Source organism: Carlito syrichta, unplaced genomic scaffold (genome assembly GCF_000164805.1).
Source record: "Carlito syrichta isolate Samal-C Ts95f unplaced genomic scaffold, Tarsius_syrichta-2.0.1 Scaffold314770, whole genome shotgun sequence".
In the NCBI taxonomy this organism is placed as follows: Eukaryota; Metazoa; Chordata; class Mammalia; order Primates; family Tarsiidae; genus Carlito; species Carlito syrichta.
The window spans coordinates 297,530-313,168 of NW_007258866.1; the positions used below are offsets into that span (position 1 = coordinate 297,530).

Genomic DNA, 15,639 nt, shown 5'->3' on the forward strand with positions numbered 1-15,639 from the left:
CCTTCCAAGTAGCCGGAATTACAGGCATGTGCTACCACGCCCAGCTGATTTTTTGATTTATTGTAGAGATGAGGTCTCGCTGCCCAGGCGGGTCTCGAACCCGCGGGCTCAGGCAATCCACTCACCTCAGCCTCCTAAAGGCGCGGGATTACAGGCTGAGCCACCGAGCCCGGCTGTAATCTCAATTTGATAAAAAATTATTTATCTGCCCTTCTATCTGCAAATTCATTCAACGATCTTTTTTTTTTTTGAGTTGGAGTCTCACTCTGCCACCCAGGCTGGAGTGCAGTGGCACACCCCCGGCCACTGTAGCCTCGACCTGCTGGGCTCCGGCGATCCTTCCGCCTCAGCCTTCCAGGTAGCTGGAACTACAGGCATGCGCCACCATGCCTGGGTAATTTTTTGATTTATTGTGGAGACGAGGTCTTGCCATGTCGCTCAGTCTGGTCTCGAACCCCTGGACTCAGACAATCGTCTTGCCTCAGCCTCCCAAAGTACTGGGATGAAAGGAGTGAGCCACTGTGTCCAGCAAAATAACAGTACTTTAAAGAACTTCTTTAGGCCGGGTTCGGTGGCTCAGCCTGTCGTCCCAGCACTTTGGGAGGCCGAGGCGAGTGGACTGCCTGAGCCCGCGGGTTCAAGACCCGCCAGGGCAACTTGGTGAGACCTCGTCTCTACAATAAATCGAAAACTAGCCAGGCATGGTAGCGCACGCCTGTAGTTCCAGCTACTTGGAAGGCTGAGGCTGAAGGATCACCAGAGCCCAGCAGGTCGAGGCTGCAGCAGCCAGGGGCATGCCACTGCACTCCAGTCTGGGCGACAGAGTGAGACTCCAACTCCTAAAAAAAAAAAAAAGAACTTCTCTAATAGGGCTCTCATTCAAAGCTTACTTTTCTAATTCTCTTCAGCCCAAATGGCTTTATTCCATCTGCTGGCAACGGAATGGTGTGCAGAGAGAGAATTCTGGAACCCGTGTCCCTCAGAGACAATGTCCACAGAGCCCGGGCTGAAGGGTCTGCCTCAGCCATGAGTCTCAGGGGGCGAGTGGCATCCACAGCACAGAGGCCATAGCAGGGTGAAGAAATGTGTTTATTTAGTTTTGAGTAGGAGTCTCATTCTGTCGCCCACGCTGGAGGGAAGGGGCATGCTATGCTCACAGTCACTGCAGTCTAGACCTGCTGGGCTCAGGTGATCCTTCCGCCTCAGACTTCCTAGTAGCCTGAACTACAGGCATGTGCCACCACGCCCAGCTAATTTTGTTTGTTTGTTTTTTTATGGTAGAGACTAGGTCTCTCCATGTTTCCCAGGCTGGTCTTGAGCCTGTGGGCTCAGGCAATCCTCTTGCTTCAACCTCCCAAAGTGCTGAGATTACAGGTGTGAGCCACTACGCCTGACTTTTTTTTTTTAGAGACAGAGTCTCTCCCTGTCACCCAGGCTGGAGTGCAGAGGTGCCATCACGGTTTACTGCAGCCCCAATCTCCCGGGATCAAGTGATCCTCCCGCCTCAGCCTCCTGAGTAGCCAAGACTACAGACATGTGCTAGGCTAATTTTTAAAATTTTTTGTGGAGACAGTGTCTCACTATATTTCCCAGGCTGGTCTCAAACTCCTGGGCTCAAACGATCCTCTTGCCTCGACCTCCCAAAGTGCTGGAATTACAGGTATGCGCCACCATGCCCAGCTAATTTGTTTGTTTGTAAAGATGCAGTCTCACCATGCTGCTCAGGCTGTTTTTAACTCCTGGGCTCCAGCAATCCTGTACCTGGGTTTACAGGTGTAAGCCACCGTGCCTGGTCAAACAAATGTTTTAGATTCATCATTCTGGGCCCCCGTCTACCCAATCAGAAGGCGAAAGAGCCCAGGAATGTGCGTTGTTCTAATAAGCACTCCAGGCAATTGCCATGTTTAAATAAGTTTGGAAAACATTGGCCCAGCAACAGTGCTTTGCTTGGGGTTTACGGCGACATCAACAACTCCAAAGCACCATGAACCCGGTTCACTCCGGCAGTGTCTGACCCGACACCATGAACATCGGGTGACGGGATACCGGAATGCCCCGGTGGCTTTTCTTTGTGGCCTTTGCAAACCCATTTATTATTTTAATGCGTTATTCTAGTCTCAGGGCTAATTATTTGTTCCAGGCCTTCTGCCTTGATTGGAGACGAAAGCTCTCTAATGAACATGATGTCTTGGGGTGAGATGCAATGTACGTGGAATTCGAAGATGCTTGTAAAATGCAAATCGCGTTAATTTGCCAAGAGCCGCAATGAAGGCCGGACCTCTTACTTACATAAAGCAGCTCTGGGAAATGATGTGAAGGAATTATTCAGGAATGTGCTAATTGCGCTTTCCTGCTGTGGCCATTAGGGAGCGAATTAAACAGGGGGTGGCTAGACTAAAGCTCTGTAATTCTCCGTAAGGAAATTTCGGCAGGAGCCGAGAAGACACCCGAGATGAACCCCCAGCTTTTCCCCGTCATGTGAGATCAGACACTGCAGAACCATGGACTTGGCTTTGTGCCAGACTCCTGCCTGGTCCGACTGGACTTGATGGCCACGGGACGTTGCTGGGACCCCCTTTGGGCTCCCGGCTGCTCTCACCGAGCCGATTTACTCCTTGCACACCAGGGGGGTTTCTTTCTTCGTCCCCCAGCCCCAGGCTGGAACTCGGGTCTGAACTCAAGGCATTGGGAGTGCCACGAAGGGTCTCCCAGCAGGGACAGAGAAGGGTGGCATGACCCTTGTTTCTGTGGGGTTTTTTTTTTGAGTCGGAGTCTCACTCTGTCGCCCAGACTGGAGTGCAGGGGCCGCTCCCGGCCACCGCAGCCTCGACCCGCCGGGCTCCGGCGATCCTTCCGCCTCAGCCTTCTGAGTGGCCGGAACGACAGGTGCGCGCTCCCACCCCCGGCTGATTTTTGATTGATTGTGGAGATGAGGTCTCTCCAAGTTGCTCAGGCAGGTTTCGAACTCGCGGGCTCAGGCAATCCACTCGCCTCAGCCTCCCAAGGCGCAGGATGACAGGCTGAGCCACCGAGCCCGGCAATTCTTGTTCGTACGAACGGGAAGCCAGTGTCCGCATCCCACTCCACCACAGCCTCCCACACATCATCACCTCACAGAGCATTTACTCCCAGTCTGCCTTCCCAGTGACACTCTGAGAGCCGGCAAGCCAGGGCTGTGTCTGTGTGGTCTGCCTGGTGCATGGCCGGTGTGAAGGTGTGTTTGTTGGCTGAACGTCCGAAGGGTCCTTTGCACGGATATGAAGACCTGATTAAGTCCTGTGGGTTCCTGGGTCCGTGGTGGGGGGAAAGTGAAACTAGCGGTGCTCTCTCTGCCGGGGCCTGCAAGTGTTCCCTGGAGTCACACCCTGAATTTGCCTGGCTCTCCCACTCACTTGGTCTGGGCCACCCCAGGCCGCTTCCTGGGGATTTGAGCTTGCAGTGGACGGAGGGACAGGGCTCTGGGGGGGGAGACCCCAAGGCAACCCCCTCATCGGAGAGGCACCGAGGGGAAGCTCTGGGCAGTGCCTCTCAAGCGTCGAAAGGACATAACATGGAGCCAGTATTCCCAATGAGCAGTCATGTTAACATTGCCTAAATCCCATGTCTTTTTAGCGGTTCACTTTGTCCTCTAGCCAAGGACAGAACCGGTTCGCAGAGGTAGCTGTTGATATTTGTTTTACAATCCCTCTGCCTAACTTGTTTTGGACTAATTAGCTTTTCTATCCCAAGTATTTGCCTCCACCCACGAGACCCAAGTTAACCTGATCAGCCCTTTGTGACCTTGTGACACAGACCGACCTCCACCACCAGGGCGGCAGCCATGTGACTGACCCACCCATCTGCCCGCTGTCCATCACCTGACGTCAGGACCTGTGCTTACCCGTCCCCTCCGTGATGACATGGAGCAGACCACCACCCAACCACCTTAACGACCTGTCCTCATCAAAGGGAAAGTTTTAAAAGATTCAACCTTGCCGGGCTCGGTGGCTCAGCCTGTAATCCCGCGCCTTTGGGAGGCTGAGGTGAGTGGATTGCCTGAGCCCGCGGGTTCGAGACCCGCCTGAGCAACTTGGCGAGACCTCATCTCTACAATAAATCAAAAATGAGCCGGGCGTGGTAGCGCGCGCCTGTAATTCCAGCTACTTGGAAGGCGGAAGGATCGCCGGAGCCCAGCAAGTCGAGGCTGCGGTGGCTGGGAGGACCCCTGCACTCCAGTCTGGGCGACAGAGTGAGACTCCAACTCAAAAAAAAAAAAAAAAGATTCGACCCGAAGCAGCCATTTGCCAAACTGGTGTTTCCATGTGGCTCTTTGAGCTCAGGCCACCATGTTTCCTGGCTTTGCTCCCCCAACCCCCCATCTCCTACCTTGGGGAGGTGAACCTCCTCTCTCTCTCTCTGTCTCAAATTTACTTACTTTTTTTTTTTGAGTCGGAGTCTCACTCTGTCACTCAGGCTGTAGGGCAGTGGCCGCTCCCGGCCACCGCAGCCTCGACCTGCTGGGCTCAGGCGATCTTTCCACTCAGCCTTCCAAGTAGCTGGAACTATAGGCACGCGCCACCACGCCCGACTAATTTTTTGATTTATTGTAGAGATGAGGTCTCACCAAGTTGCCAGGGCAGGTCTCAAACGCGAAGGCTCAGGCAATCCTCTCACCTCAGCCTCTCAAAGTATTGGGATTATAGGTTTGAGCCACCGCGCCCAGTCTCAAATTTACTTTCTAAATAAACTATATTTTCCAACCTAACATCTGTGCAATTCTTTGCATCTTTCACAGGGCATCGGATCACACACACACCCCGTCAGGCCTGACCTAACATCTTGGAGGTCGCGCTGGGATTTTTAACCTATCAGCACCCCTGCTTCCTGCCAGCCACGGCCACTGCTGAGACCCTCGGGGCAGGAGCCAGACCCGCCCGGGAGCCCCCGGCTTTGGCTGAGGGCTGAGCTCAGTGAGTGGAGGAAACACCCAATTGTGACAGGAAAAATGCCAGTCAGCTCATTACCGGGCAGTTGACCACGCAGGGCAGGCCAGACCAAAAGTGACATCGTGACGCGTCTGAGAGCGCTTTGGAAAGGCTGGAACGCCAGGAGGGGCTCTGTGTTGACTTAGGGTGAGGACTTGGCAATGCGACATCCCCGCCCCCTACATGCGCTCAGGTAAGTGGTTCTCAGACTGGGGGGCCCTTAATCGCCCCGTGAGAATCCTCTAAAACTCCCTGCGCCCGGCCTGTACCTCAGACTGCTGAACTCAGGCTCCAGGGTTTGATCCTGGGTGGGCCCCGCGAAGAGCCTTGGCCTTCTGTGCATCTCTGCAGCAGCGGGGTCTGACGCTCACGTCACGTGACATCACACACGGGTCCATCTAACAACAAGCGTTTCTGAGAGTTTCAGCGCTTGTTCATGTCGATTTCACACATCAAGAAATAGATCGAGCCGGGCTCAGTGGCTCAAGCCTGTCATCCCAGCACTTTGGGAGGCCGAGGCGAGAGGATTGCTTGAGTCCAGGGGTTTGAGACCAGCCTGGGCAACTCAGCAATACCTCGTCTCTACAATAAGTCAAAAAATGAGTCAGGTGTGGTGGTACATGCCTGTGGTTCCGGCTACTTGGAAGACTGAGGAGGATCGCTGGAGCCCAGCAGGTCGAGGCTGCGGTAGCTGGGAGCATGCCACTGCACGCTAGCCTGGGCAACAGAGTGAGATTCCAACTCAAAAAAGAAAAGAAAAGAAAAGAAAAAAAATGGAAATAGGCCAGGCTCGGTAGATCAGCCTGTAATCCCAGCACTTTGGGAGGCCGAGGTGAGTGGATTGCCTGAGCCCGCGGGTTCGAGACCCGCCTGGGCAACTTGGCGAGACCTCATCTCTACAATAAATCAAAAAATCAGCCGGGCATGGTAGCGCATGCCTGTAATTCCGGCTACTCGGGAGGCTGAGGCGGAAGGATCGCCGGAGCCCAGCAGGTCGAGGCTGTGGTGGCCGGGAGCGGCCACTGCACTCCAGTCTGGGCGACAGAGTGAGACTCCAACTCAAAAAAAAAAAAAAAAAAAGAGAAATAGAAATAGACCTGGATGGGAAAGCCCACGACGCCGGATATCATCTGACCCAAGGGGCACGAGGGGTCCCCACGCCCTCTCCCTGCCGGCGGGGGTGGCGGGGCTAGGAACGTTACCTCAGGTTGCCGCCGGCCTCGGTCACCTCGTGGGACAACCCAAGCTGCAGGCCGGCCACGAAGGGCTTGAGGTGAGCCAGCTCCAGGGCCTCCCAGAGTTCCTCGTCCGAGTGGTTGTTGAACGGGTCCAGGTTCATGCGCAGGCTCCCAGAGAACAGGACGGGGTCCTGCAAGCAGGGGCGGGCGGCTGCTGGGGCCAGCACGGGAAGCGGACCCTGTCGTCCTCAGGACTGGCCCGAGGTGGACTGGGGTGCAGGAAGCCGGCTCGCGGCTAGCCTCCAAAGGCCTGGCGTGGCTGCCAGCCGGGGCTGAGCATGGGGACGAGCGGATCCTAGGTTGGTTTTCTGTTTACTCTGAGGTTCACTGGCAAATTTCTCTCTCTCAAGAAGGCGAGAGGAAGCTCACGGTCTACGGGTGGAGGGGTCCGGGAGGGCAGGGCAAGGGATGGCAGCGCGGTGGAAGCAGAGCTGGTTATGCTTTTTGTTTGTTTTCGAATCAGGGGTCTCGCTCTGTCACCCAGGTTGGAGTGCAGTGGCACCATCACGGCTCACCGCAGCCTCAACTTCCTGGGCTCAGGGGACCCAGAGTGGCTGGGACTACCGGTGCACGCCACCACGCCTGGCTCATTTTTTGACACTTTGTAGAGACGGGGTCTCGCTAGGTCGCCCAGGCTGATATCGAACTCCTGGGCGCCAGCGGTCCTCCCACCGTGCCTGGCCTGGTTATGCTTTTGAAGAGGCTGGAGAGGAACATGTATCAAACTGAGCACACATCAGACATATAAAGCTCCCCCCACCGGGAGGAGCCCCCAGGGCAATCCTCATCCCAGAGGGTCTGGCGGGGAAGCCAAGGAGGAGGTCTTTCTCGCTGATGCGCTAAGCTAAGCGTTCTGCTTGCTGGCAGAACATGGCAGCAAATTCCCTCCTCTACCCTTTAACCATATCAAATGGGGAGTATCAAGCTTAATGGCTTCAAGCTTCAGCGGCAAAACTGCTAATGCTGATTACAAGAGTCCTGCCGACCACGATGGGCTCCAGAGATGCTAACTAATCACCTGCCCGGGCTGATTTCTCTTGTGTTGCCTGCCACCTACCGGTCAGACGCAGGCAGGCCCAAACACACATCCCGAACAACTCAAGGCTTCCTTTAAACGCAAACCAGGGGTCCAGCTCAGGTATCCCGGGTGGACCGCAGAGGTGACAGCGCTCACCGGACAGACGTCGAGAGGAAGACGCGGAACAGGCTTCCTTTTCCCCCCAAAACTCCCCCCGGCAGTGCCCGTCCACGTTCTGGAGCTCACCTGAGGGATGATGGTCAGTTTCTCCCGAAGGTCATGGAGCCCGATGGAAGCAATGTCCACCCCGTCAATGATGATCTGGCCTCCCGCGGCCTCCAGGATCCTGAAGAGGCAGTTTGTGAGGGACGACTTTCCGGCCCCTGTCCTGCCCACCACGCCGACCTGTGAACACAGATCCCGCGCCCATCAGTGCCACGGGTCATTCTGGGGGACTGGGGAGCCTTTGAGCCTGGTCACACACAGTCACGGGTTTTGAGGGGCATGCCTGGCTCCTTCATCTCAAGGTCTTTTTTTTTTTTTTTTTGAGTGGGAATCTCACTCTGTTGCCCAGGCTGGAGTGCAGTGGCACACTCACGGCCACCGCAGCCTCGACATGATGGGCTCCGGCGATCCTTCCGCCTCAGCCTTCCGAGTAGCTGGAATTACAGGCGCGTGCTACTTCGCCCAGCTAATTTTTTTGATTTATTGTAGAGATGGGGGTCTTGCCTGCCCAGGTGGGTCTCGAACCCGCGGGCTTAGGCAATCCACTCACCTCAGCCTCCCAAAGGCGCGAGATTACAGACTGAGCCACCGAGCCCGGCTATTTTTTGATTTATTGTAGAGGCAAGGTCTCACCAAGTTGCCCGGGCTGGTCTCGAACCCCTGAGCTCAGGCACTCCTCTTGCCTTTGCCTCCCAAAGTGCCAGGACGACAAGCGTGAGCCACTGCACCCGGCAACATCTCTAAAGTCTTAAACTGATTTGGGGTTTGGAAAGAAGAAAGTGCCCCATGTCAGAAACAGACGGCTCTCCCAGCCCGCCCCTCCCAGCAGCTGTTGTCACCTCTATTGTTGGAGATTTAAAAAATCCACGTTAAAAGTGGGAGAAGGGAAGGATCAGACCTGCCCCTGCCGAGAGCCAGTCCCTGACCCAGACGCCAGCATCCTCACCCGATGCCTTGTCCTCGCCCGAGAGGGGCGCCTGACTCGGGGGCAGGAGGAGAACGAGCCCCTTTCTCCTGGGACAGCCCCCACACTGCCGCCCTGGACAGCTCCTGCCCAGGCCTGAGCTTGTTTCCTTCCCCGCATGCCTGGGATGTCCAGGAAACGGTCAACCGGCAGGGGGCAGGGAAGGGCGGGCAGACAGGATCCCGGGTGGGGCGCCTGCCCTCTGGTGGTGGCGCCGTGTCCCACTGCCTCCCAGGGCGGGGACACACCTGATTCTCCCTCCACGTGTGAGGCGGGCTCTGCGTCCAGCCGTGCTCCGGCCCCAGGCGCCCCTCCGGGCCTTCCTCTGCTCCGCCTACCTTCTCCGTGCTCTTGATGTCACAAGTGATCCCCTTCAGTGTCAGATCCAGCTCGGGCCGGTACCGCACTTGGTAGTTATCAAACTGGATCTTTCCTTTGCTGGGCCAATCCGGCGGGGGCCTCCGATCGGTCACCCAGGGCGCCTGGCGAGGAGACAGGACAGAGAAGTGCTTTCTGTGGTGGCAACCCTGCCCACCCGTCCTCACGGGACTCAGAAGTGCAGCCCTGTCCCGGCGACCCGTCGGCCCCTGCATCTCATAGACTGGACTAGACTCTTGCTTCTGGAAGGCTCCCGCCTTAATCAAAGAATCCCCATGCCACCAGGCTGCTCTGCAGATTCCAGAACGTGCCACCACCTAGCTTGGTGTGTCCCAAGGACTGACCTCCCCCAGCCCATCTCCTGCTCTAAGTTTGAAGAAGCAGATCCTCTGAGTTAGAGAAAAGGACTGGAGAAGCCCGGCGCACCCACGAGGAGCAGCGGGAGGCCGCGAGAGGCGCTCCCAGAGGGCCGCGGGATTCCACGCCGCGCCCCTGGGTTTCCCCACCTGCCCCTCACCTCATTCTCCACTGCTATGTACTCGGTGATTCGCTCCACGGCCACGATATTGGTCTCTATTTCCGATGTCATCCTCACCAGCCAGTTCAGCGTTTGTGTGATCTGCAGGAAAAGACCGCAGGTCACCTCGGGCTCAGAAGCCAGCGCCACTCCTCAGACCGCAAGGCCAAGCCCGTGCGGACTCCGCACCCGGCGCTGCGCTGGGCTCAGCGTGAGAGTGAGGACACGGGTGGGCATGACAGACCACGATCCCTGGGGAAGGAGATGAGAGTGGCGCAGAGGATGGTCGGAGAGCAGCCGGCTGAAGGGCACCGTGAGCTGGGGGGTCTGGGGCTGACCGGTGCCTGCCTGGGTGCCGTGTAAGCCTCGTGTGCTCTGCGGAGGGGTTGGGAACAGCATTCTGCAAGCGTGGAAGAGCAGAGGAAAGACGGGGGAAGGGGCCTTCCCTGGAGCTGCAGCCTCTCTGGTCCCTTGACCCTGGCCTTTGAGGTGGGGCGTCCACTTGGATGCTCATCCTCTGTCTTGCCTGTGGACCCCAGGTCCCTCTCTGCCATGACACAGAGACATCTGGCCAGCAGGAAAGGGCTGTCATGACCCGGGCGGTCTAGCAGCCAGGGAGCCCGCAGATGGCTCGATGCAGGCTTTTTTCAGGCACAGACATGGGACCCGGGCATCTGCACAGAGAGCTTCTGTGGAGTGAGTGGTGGTCCGCAAAAAGGAGACCCCGACGGCAGAGGACGGGACCCGGGGCCTGAGGCAGGCACTGTGTCGGCTGAACCACACGTCATCGCGGTCTGAGAGATTTTGTTTTGGTTCAATCCAATAGTTTCCTGACTCTTGGCCTTGTGTGTTCTGAGTTAAACAGCCTAGAAATCGGGGGATGGGGGCGGTGGCCCAGGGAGCCCTGTGATCTGGGGGGTGACGGGCCCTTTCGGGTGCCCTGGCCGGAGCACGCTGGGCCTCGTTCACGTCTAGTGAAGATAGCACTGTGACACAAAGCCCACTGTGGCTACGAAAACCTCTCAAAACTAACTCAAGCAGATACCCCGAAAGACGGGCAAATGCCCCCTTTGTTGAGCTCTCATTGAACAGTTTCTGTAGTGCCAGCCTTTCAGCTAGGTGCCACAAAATGACCAGGTGTGGCACGCGTCCCCAGACACACTGGGACGGTGGCAGGGAGGTGATTACCCAATTTCATCAGACTCTGTTCTTTGTGAGAACTGGCTCCCGTGGCTCTGTGGTGTAAGAAAAACAGACACAGGAGGAATATTTGTTCAGAAGACTTTTCAACGACGGCTGTATTCTGGAGAAGAGACGTACTCGTTCTCTCATTTGACTAGAGCCAAGCAAAGAGGCCAAGAGACGGGGAGCTATCAGACTGAAGCGTCTGAAATGGTCCCCTGAAGCCCGGAGGCCAACACTTGCGTCCATTTTTCTGGAGGGCACCGGGGCCTACTTAGAGGGAGTCAGAAGCGTGTCCATGGGTTGAAGACAGAACCAGGGCTTGAACCTTCGTCTCCCCTGGGTCAAAAAGGATGCGAGCACACAGACGCCGCAGCACACTCCAGGCCGGTTTAAGAATACGGGTATTGCCGGACTCGGTGGCTCAGCCTGTAATCCCGCGCCTGTGGGAGGCTGAGGTGAGTGGATTGCCTGAGCCCGCGGGTTCGAGACCCTCCTGGGCAGCGAGACCTCATCTCTACAATAAATCAAAAAATCAGCCAGGCGAGGTAGCACGCGCCTGTAATTCCGGCTACTCGGAAGGCTGAGGCGGAAGGATCGCCGGAGCCCAGCAGGTCGAGGCTGCGGTGGCCGGGAGCGGCCACTGCACTCCAGTCTGGGCGACAGAGTGAGACTCCAACTCAAAAAAAAAAAAAAAAAAAAGAATATGGGTATTGACGTAGGTAAACTCCCAGCCTTCAGACTCACATTGAGTGCGTTGGACAGAACAAAGCCCACTGTGTCCCCGCTCAAGGTGTCTCTGTAGATGACCATCAGCAAGGCTGAACTGAAGACAACCAGGTTCCCAACCAGCTCCAGGCGAACTGCAAGCCACCTGCAGGGTGACAGAACCAGAGAGTCACCGGTCACTTCTGCACCTTTGCCAGCAGCCTTGGCGTTCGTGGGGCTTTCTTGGCGGGCTGGAGTGGCCGGGCTGCGCTCTCGGGGGGCACCTCCATCAACTTAGGAATACAGGCATTCCTGGAAAGTCTATGAGAGTGCCCCCTTTTTAAAGAAAATAAATTGCATTTTATTTATTTATCTACTTTTTTAAGTCAGACGCTCACGGCTACCACAGCCTCAGCCCGCTGGGCTCAGGTGATCCTTCCACCTCAACCTTCCAAGTAGCTAGAACTACAGGCATGCCTCACCATGCCCCGCTAGTTTTTTTTTTTTTTTTATTGTAGAGATGAGGTCTCGCCAAGTTGCCCAGGCTAGTCTCGAACCCCCAGGCTCAGGCAATCCTCTTGCCTCAGTCTCCCAGAGTGCTCCAATTATAGGCATTGAGCCACCATGTCCAGCCCATAAATTGCATTTTAAAACTACAGGAGGAGTTTGTTGAACTAAGAGAATCATGTAGTGCAATATCTCCCAAACTCACCAAGTCATAGGAATTAGATTCATAAGAATCATAGGGCAGCTGGGTGCGGTGGCTCAAGCCTGTAATTCCAGTACTTTGGGAGGTGCTGAAGTGAACAAATTGCCTGAGCCCAGGGGTTCGAGACCAGCCTGGACAACTTGGCGAGACATTGTCTCTACAATAAAATAAAAAAACTAGCTGGGCGTGGTAGCATGCACCTGCAATTCCAGCTACTTGGAAGGTTGAGGCGGAAGGATCACCTGAGCCCAGCAGGTCAACGCTGGGGTGTCCATGAGCATGTCACTACATTCCAGCCTGGGCGGTAGAGTGAGACTCCCACTCAAAATTTTAAAAAAATCATAGTGCAATTATTTGTTTTGTTTTGTTTTGAGCCAGAGTCTCACTCAGACTAGAGTGCAGTGGCAAATCACAGCTCACTATAGCCTCCATCTCCTGGACTCAGGTGATGGCTATGCCTCAGCCTCCCAAGTAGCTGGCACTACAGGCACACACCACCACACCCAGTCAATTTTTAAATTTTTTGTAGAGACAAGGTCTCGTTATGTTTCTCGGACTGATTTCAAACTTATAGGCTCAAGCAATCCTCCCACCTCGGCCTTCCAAAGTGCTGAGATTACAGGCCACAGTGCCCAGCCTGAGAATCTGCATTTTTTTTTTAATCGGAGTCTCACTCCGTCACCCAGGCTGGAGTGCAGTGGCACGCTCACGGCCACCCCAGCATCAACCTGCTGGGCTCCGGCGATCCTTCTGCCTCAGCCTTCCAAGTTGCCAGAACTACAGGCACATGCTATCATGCCTGGCTAATTTTTGATTTGTAGAGACGAGGTCTCGCCAAGTTGCCCAGACCATTCTTGAAAGAATCTGCATTTTTAGTGAATGTTCTAAGCGACTTCTTTTGATCAAGCATTGCTGTGGTGAATCCAAAAAAAAAAAAGCAAGCACTGTAGTGTGGTTCCACATTCCTGAATTCTGTATTTTTAAAGGGCAGAGAAGCTGGGAAGCTAAGTGTGAGCTGATCACAGGGAGATAGACTGAGGTGTTGTAGAGAGTACAGGTATATAGACATGGTTTGTAAAAATTGACTTTCCCCAATAAAATGTATTTAAATGAGTGTGCAGGCCGGGCACGGTGGCTCACGCCTGTAGTCCCAACACTTTGGGAGGCCGAGGCAGGAGGATTGCTGGAGCCCAGGAGTTGGAAGCTTCAGGGGACTGATTGTGCCACTGAACTCCAGCCTGGGCCATAGAGTGAGACTCTATCTCTAGAAATAAAATAAAAATAAATTTTAAAATGTAACTGAAAGCCGGGCTCGGTGGCTCAGCCTGTCATCGCACGCCTTTGGGAGGCTGAGGTGAGTGGATTGCCTGAGCCCGCGGGTTCGAGACCCGCCTGGGCAGCGAGACCTCATCTTTACAATAAATCAAAAATCAGCCGGGCGTGGTAGCACATGCCTGTAATTCCGGCTACTTGGAAGGCTGAGGCGGAAGGATTGCTGGAGCCCAGCAGGTCGAGGCTGCGGTGGCCAGGAGTGGCCACTGCACTCCAGTCTGGGTGACAGAGTGAGACTCCAACTCAAAAAAAAAAAAATGTAACTGGAAATATTTTAAATAAGTATGTGTGTACCAATAATCCTAGCACGTGCACAAATAAATACGATATGTACTTTATAAAGCGGATCGAATACGATTTCCTCACGTAGCTTTTCCTTCTTGGAAAGTGTCTAAGAAACAAAATATCTTTGCAGTCAAGTTCCTGACCTCTCCACATTCCAAATAGCACTGGGCACCACTGGCCTCAAGACGCTTTGGAGGCCACACAAGATGCTCCTTCCTGAAAGAGACCGTCCTCTTCCCGCCCACACCGCTGCTTGCCAGGTCTACAGGCAACGCTCACCCTGTCGGGGCTTCCCCTCCCAGGACGTGGCCTCCCTTTCAGCCATCGGTGGTTTCACCTACACATCCAGCCTCCTCTCTGCAGCCTCCCTGCTCTTTGCACCCGAAAGAGCATCACATCTAAGGAGGCTCTCACCTCCCTTCTCAGGGAGGCGGACAGAGGATGTCCAGCTCACCCAGCACGTGCACCGTGCCTGGGACCGAACACTCACAAGTGTTGCTTGACTTCCGTCATAAGCCCGTGACACAGGCTGTGTCCGGCCATCGTCAACACCAAGAAACGGGTTTTCCTTAGAGAGGCCACGGCAGTTTGCCCAGCCTGGTAACGGGCGGAGTGGGCGCGGGGACCCGGCCCCGGACTCCTCCTCTCCACTCGCCGGGCGTGACAGCCGTGTGGCCTGAGTGAACACCCCAGTGCGGCCACGCCTGCCCTCCCACGGCTCACGTCGAGCACATGGGGCCCCGGCACCCGCTCGGGCCACACCGGGTGCCTCACCTGTTGGAGATGATCCAGGAGAAGACACACTTCTGGTTGGTGTCAATGCCCGCCTCGTTATGCTTCAGGAAGCGCTGCTGGTGCTCGAAGGCGCGGATGACAGACAGCCCCGACACCGTCTCCCCGAAGTGAGAGTAGATCGGGGACCTGGTGACAGAGTCCAGACGCCTCAGCTGGCGGGAGGTGGCCACGTAAAATATCTGGACACAAAGAGGAGAGAGCCGGTCGGTCCCACGGTCACGCTGTCCGCCTTCCTGGTCATGACATGGCGCCACGGCAGTTTGCCCAGCCTGGTCACGTCCGGGAGAAAAGTGACGAGAGCGGCCCAGAGAATGACACCGGGGAGGTCGGGGCTGGACAGGGGAGGGTGCCGGCGAGGAGGCAGCCGTGGCCCTGGAGGCCAAGTTTCCACCCACTGACCCCCTATCCGCAGCCCATGTTCCCCATGTCGGTTAGAGAACGGGTCCCGGGGCTGTGTCAGGCGGGGGTGGGCAGGCAATGGCCAGAAAAAGATATGGGAGGTTTGGGCGAAAATGAGGAGCCGAGGCGGGTCCCGTGGCTCGGCCTGTCATCCCAGAACTTTGGGAGGCTGAGGCGAGTGGATTGCCTGAGCCTGTGGGTTCGAGACCTGTCCGGGCAACTTGGCGAGACCTCGTCGCTACAATAAATCCAAAATTAGCCGGGCGTGGTAGCACGCGCCTGTAGTCCTGGCTACTTGGAAGGCTGAGGCAGGATCGCCGGGGCCCAGCAGGTCGAGGCTGCGGTGGCCGGGAGCGTGCCACTACCCTCCAGCCTGGGTGACAGAGTGAGACTCCAGCGAAAAACAAAAATGAAAATGAAAAAAATAAAAGATGACCTATCCAGGCTTGGTGGCTCAGCCTGTGATCCCAGCACTTTGGGAGGCCGAGGCGAGTGGATTGCCTGAGCCCGCGGGTTCAAGACCAACCTACGTAACTTGGCAAGACTTCGTCTCTACAGTGAATCAAAAATTAGCCAGGCAGGGTAACACATGCCTGTAGTTACAGCCACTTGGAAGGCTGAGGTGGAAGGATCACCAAGCCCAACAGGTTGATGCTGGGGTGGCAGTGACCGTGCCACTGCACTCTAGCCTGGGCAACAGAGTGAGACTCCAACTCAAAAACAGAAAAATGAAGCCAGGCTCGGTGGCTCAGCCTGTAATCCCGCACCTTTGGGAGGCTGAGGTGAGTGGATTGCCTGAGCCCGTGGGTTCGAGATCCGACTGGGTAGGCGAGACCTCATCTCTACAATAAATCAAAAAATTAGTCGGGCATGGTAGCACGCGCCTGTAATTCCGGCTACTCGGAAGGCTGAGGCGGAAGGATCG

The 15,639-nt window shown here is 55.8% G+C and overlaps 1 protein-coding gene across 1 annotated transcript in view; it reads right to left on the reverse strand.

Moving 5' to 3' along the window:
* Positions 1-15,639, reverse strand: part of ABCC2 (ATP binding cassette subfamily C member 2) — a 90,381-nt gene that overhangs the window by 2,977 nt on the left and 71,765 nt on the right. Inside the window, exons 25-30 of the mRNA XM_008071863.2 lie at positions 14,295-14,494; positions 11,234-11,360; positions 9,305-9,406; positions 8,748-8,891; positions 7,467-7,625; positions 6,167-6,333 (exon numbers count right to left, since the gene is read on the reverse strand). Of these exons, the coding sequence (XP_008070054.1) occupies positions 6,167-6,333; positions 7,467-7,625; positions 8,748-8,891; positions 9,305-9,406; positions 11,234-11,360; positions 14,295-14,494 (899 nt within the window). The remainder of the gene's footprint in view (positions 1-6,166; positions 6,334-7,466; positions 7,626-8,747; positions 8,892-9,304; positions 9,407-11,233; positions 11,361-14,294; positions 14,495-15,639) is intronic.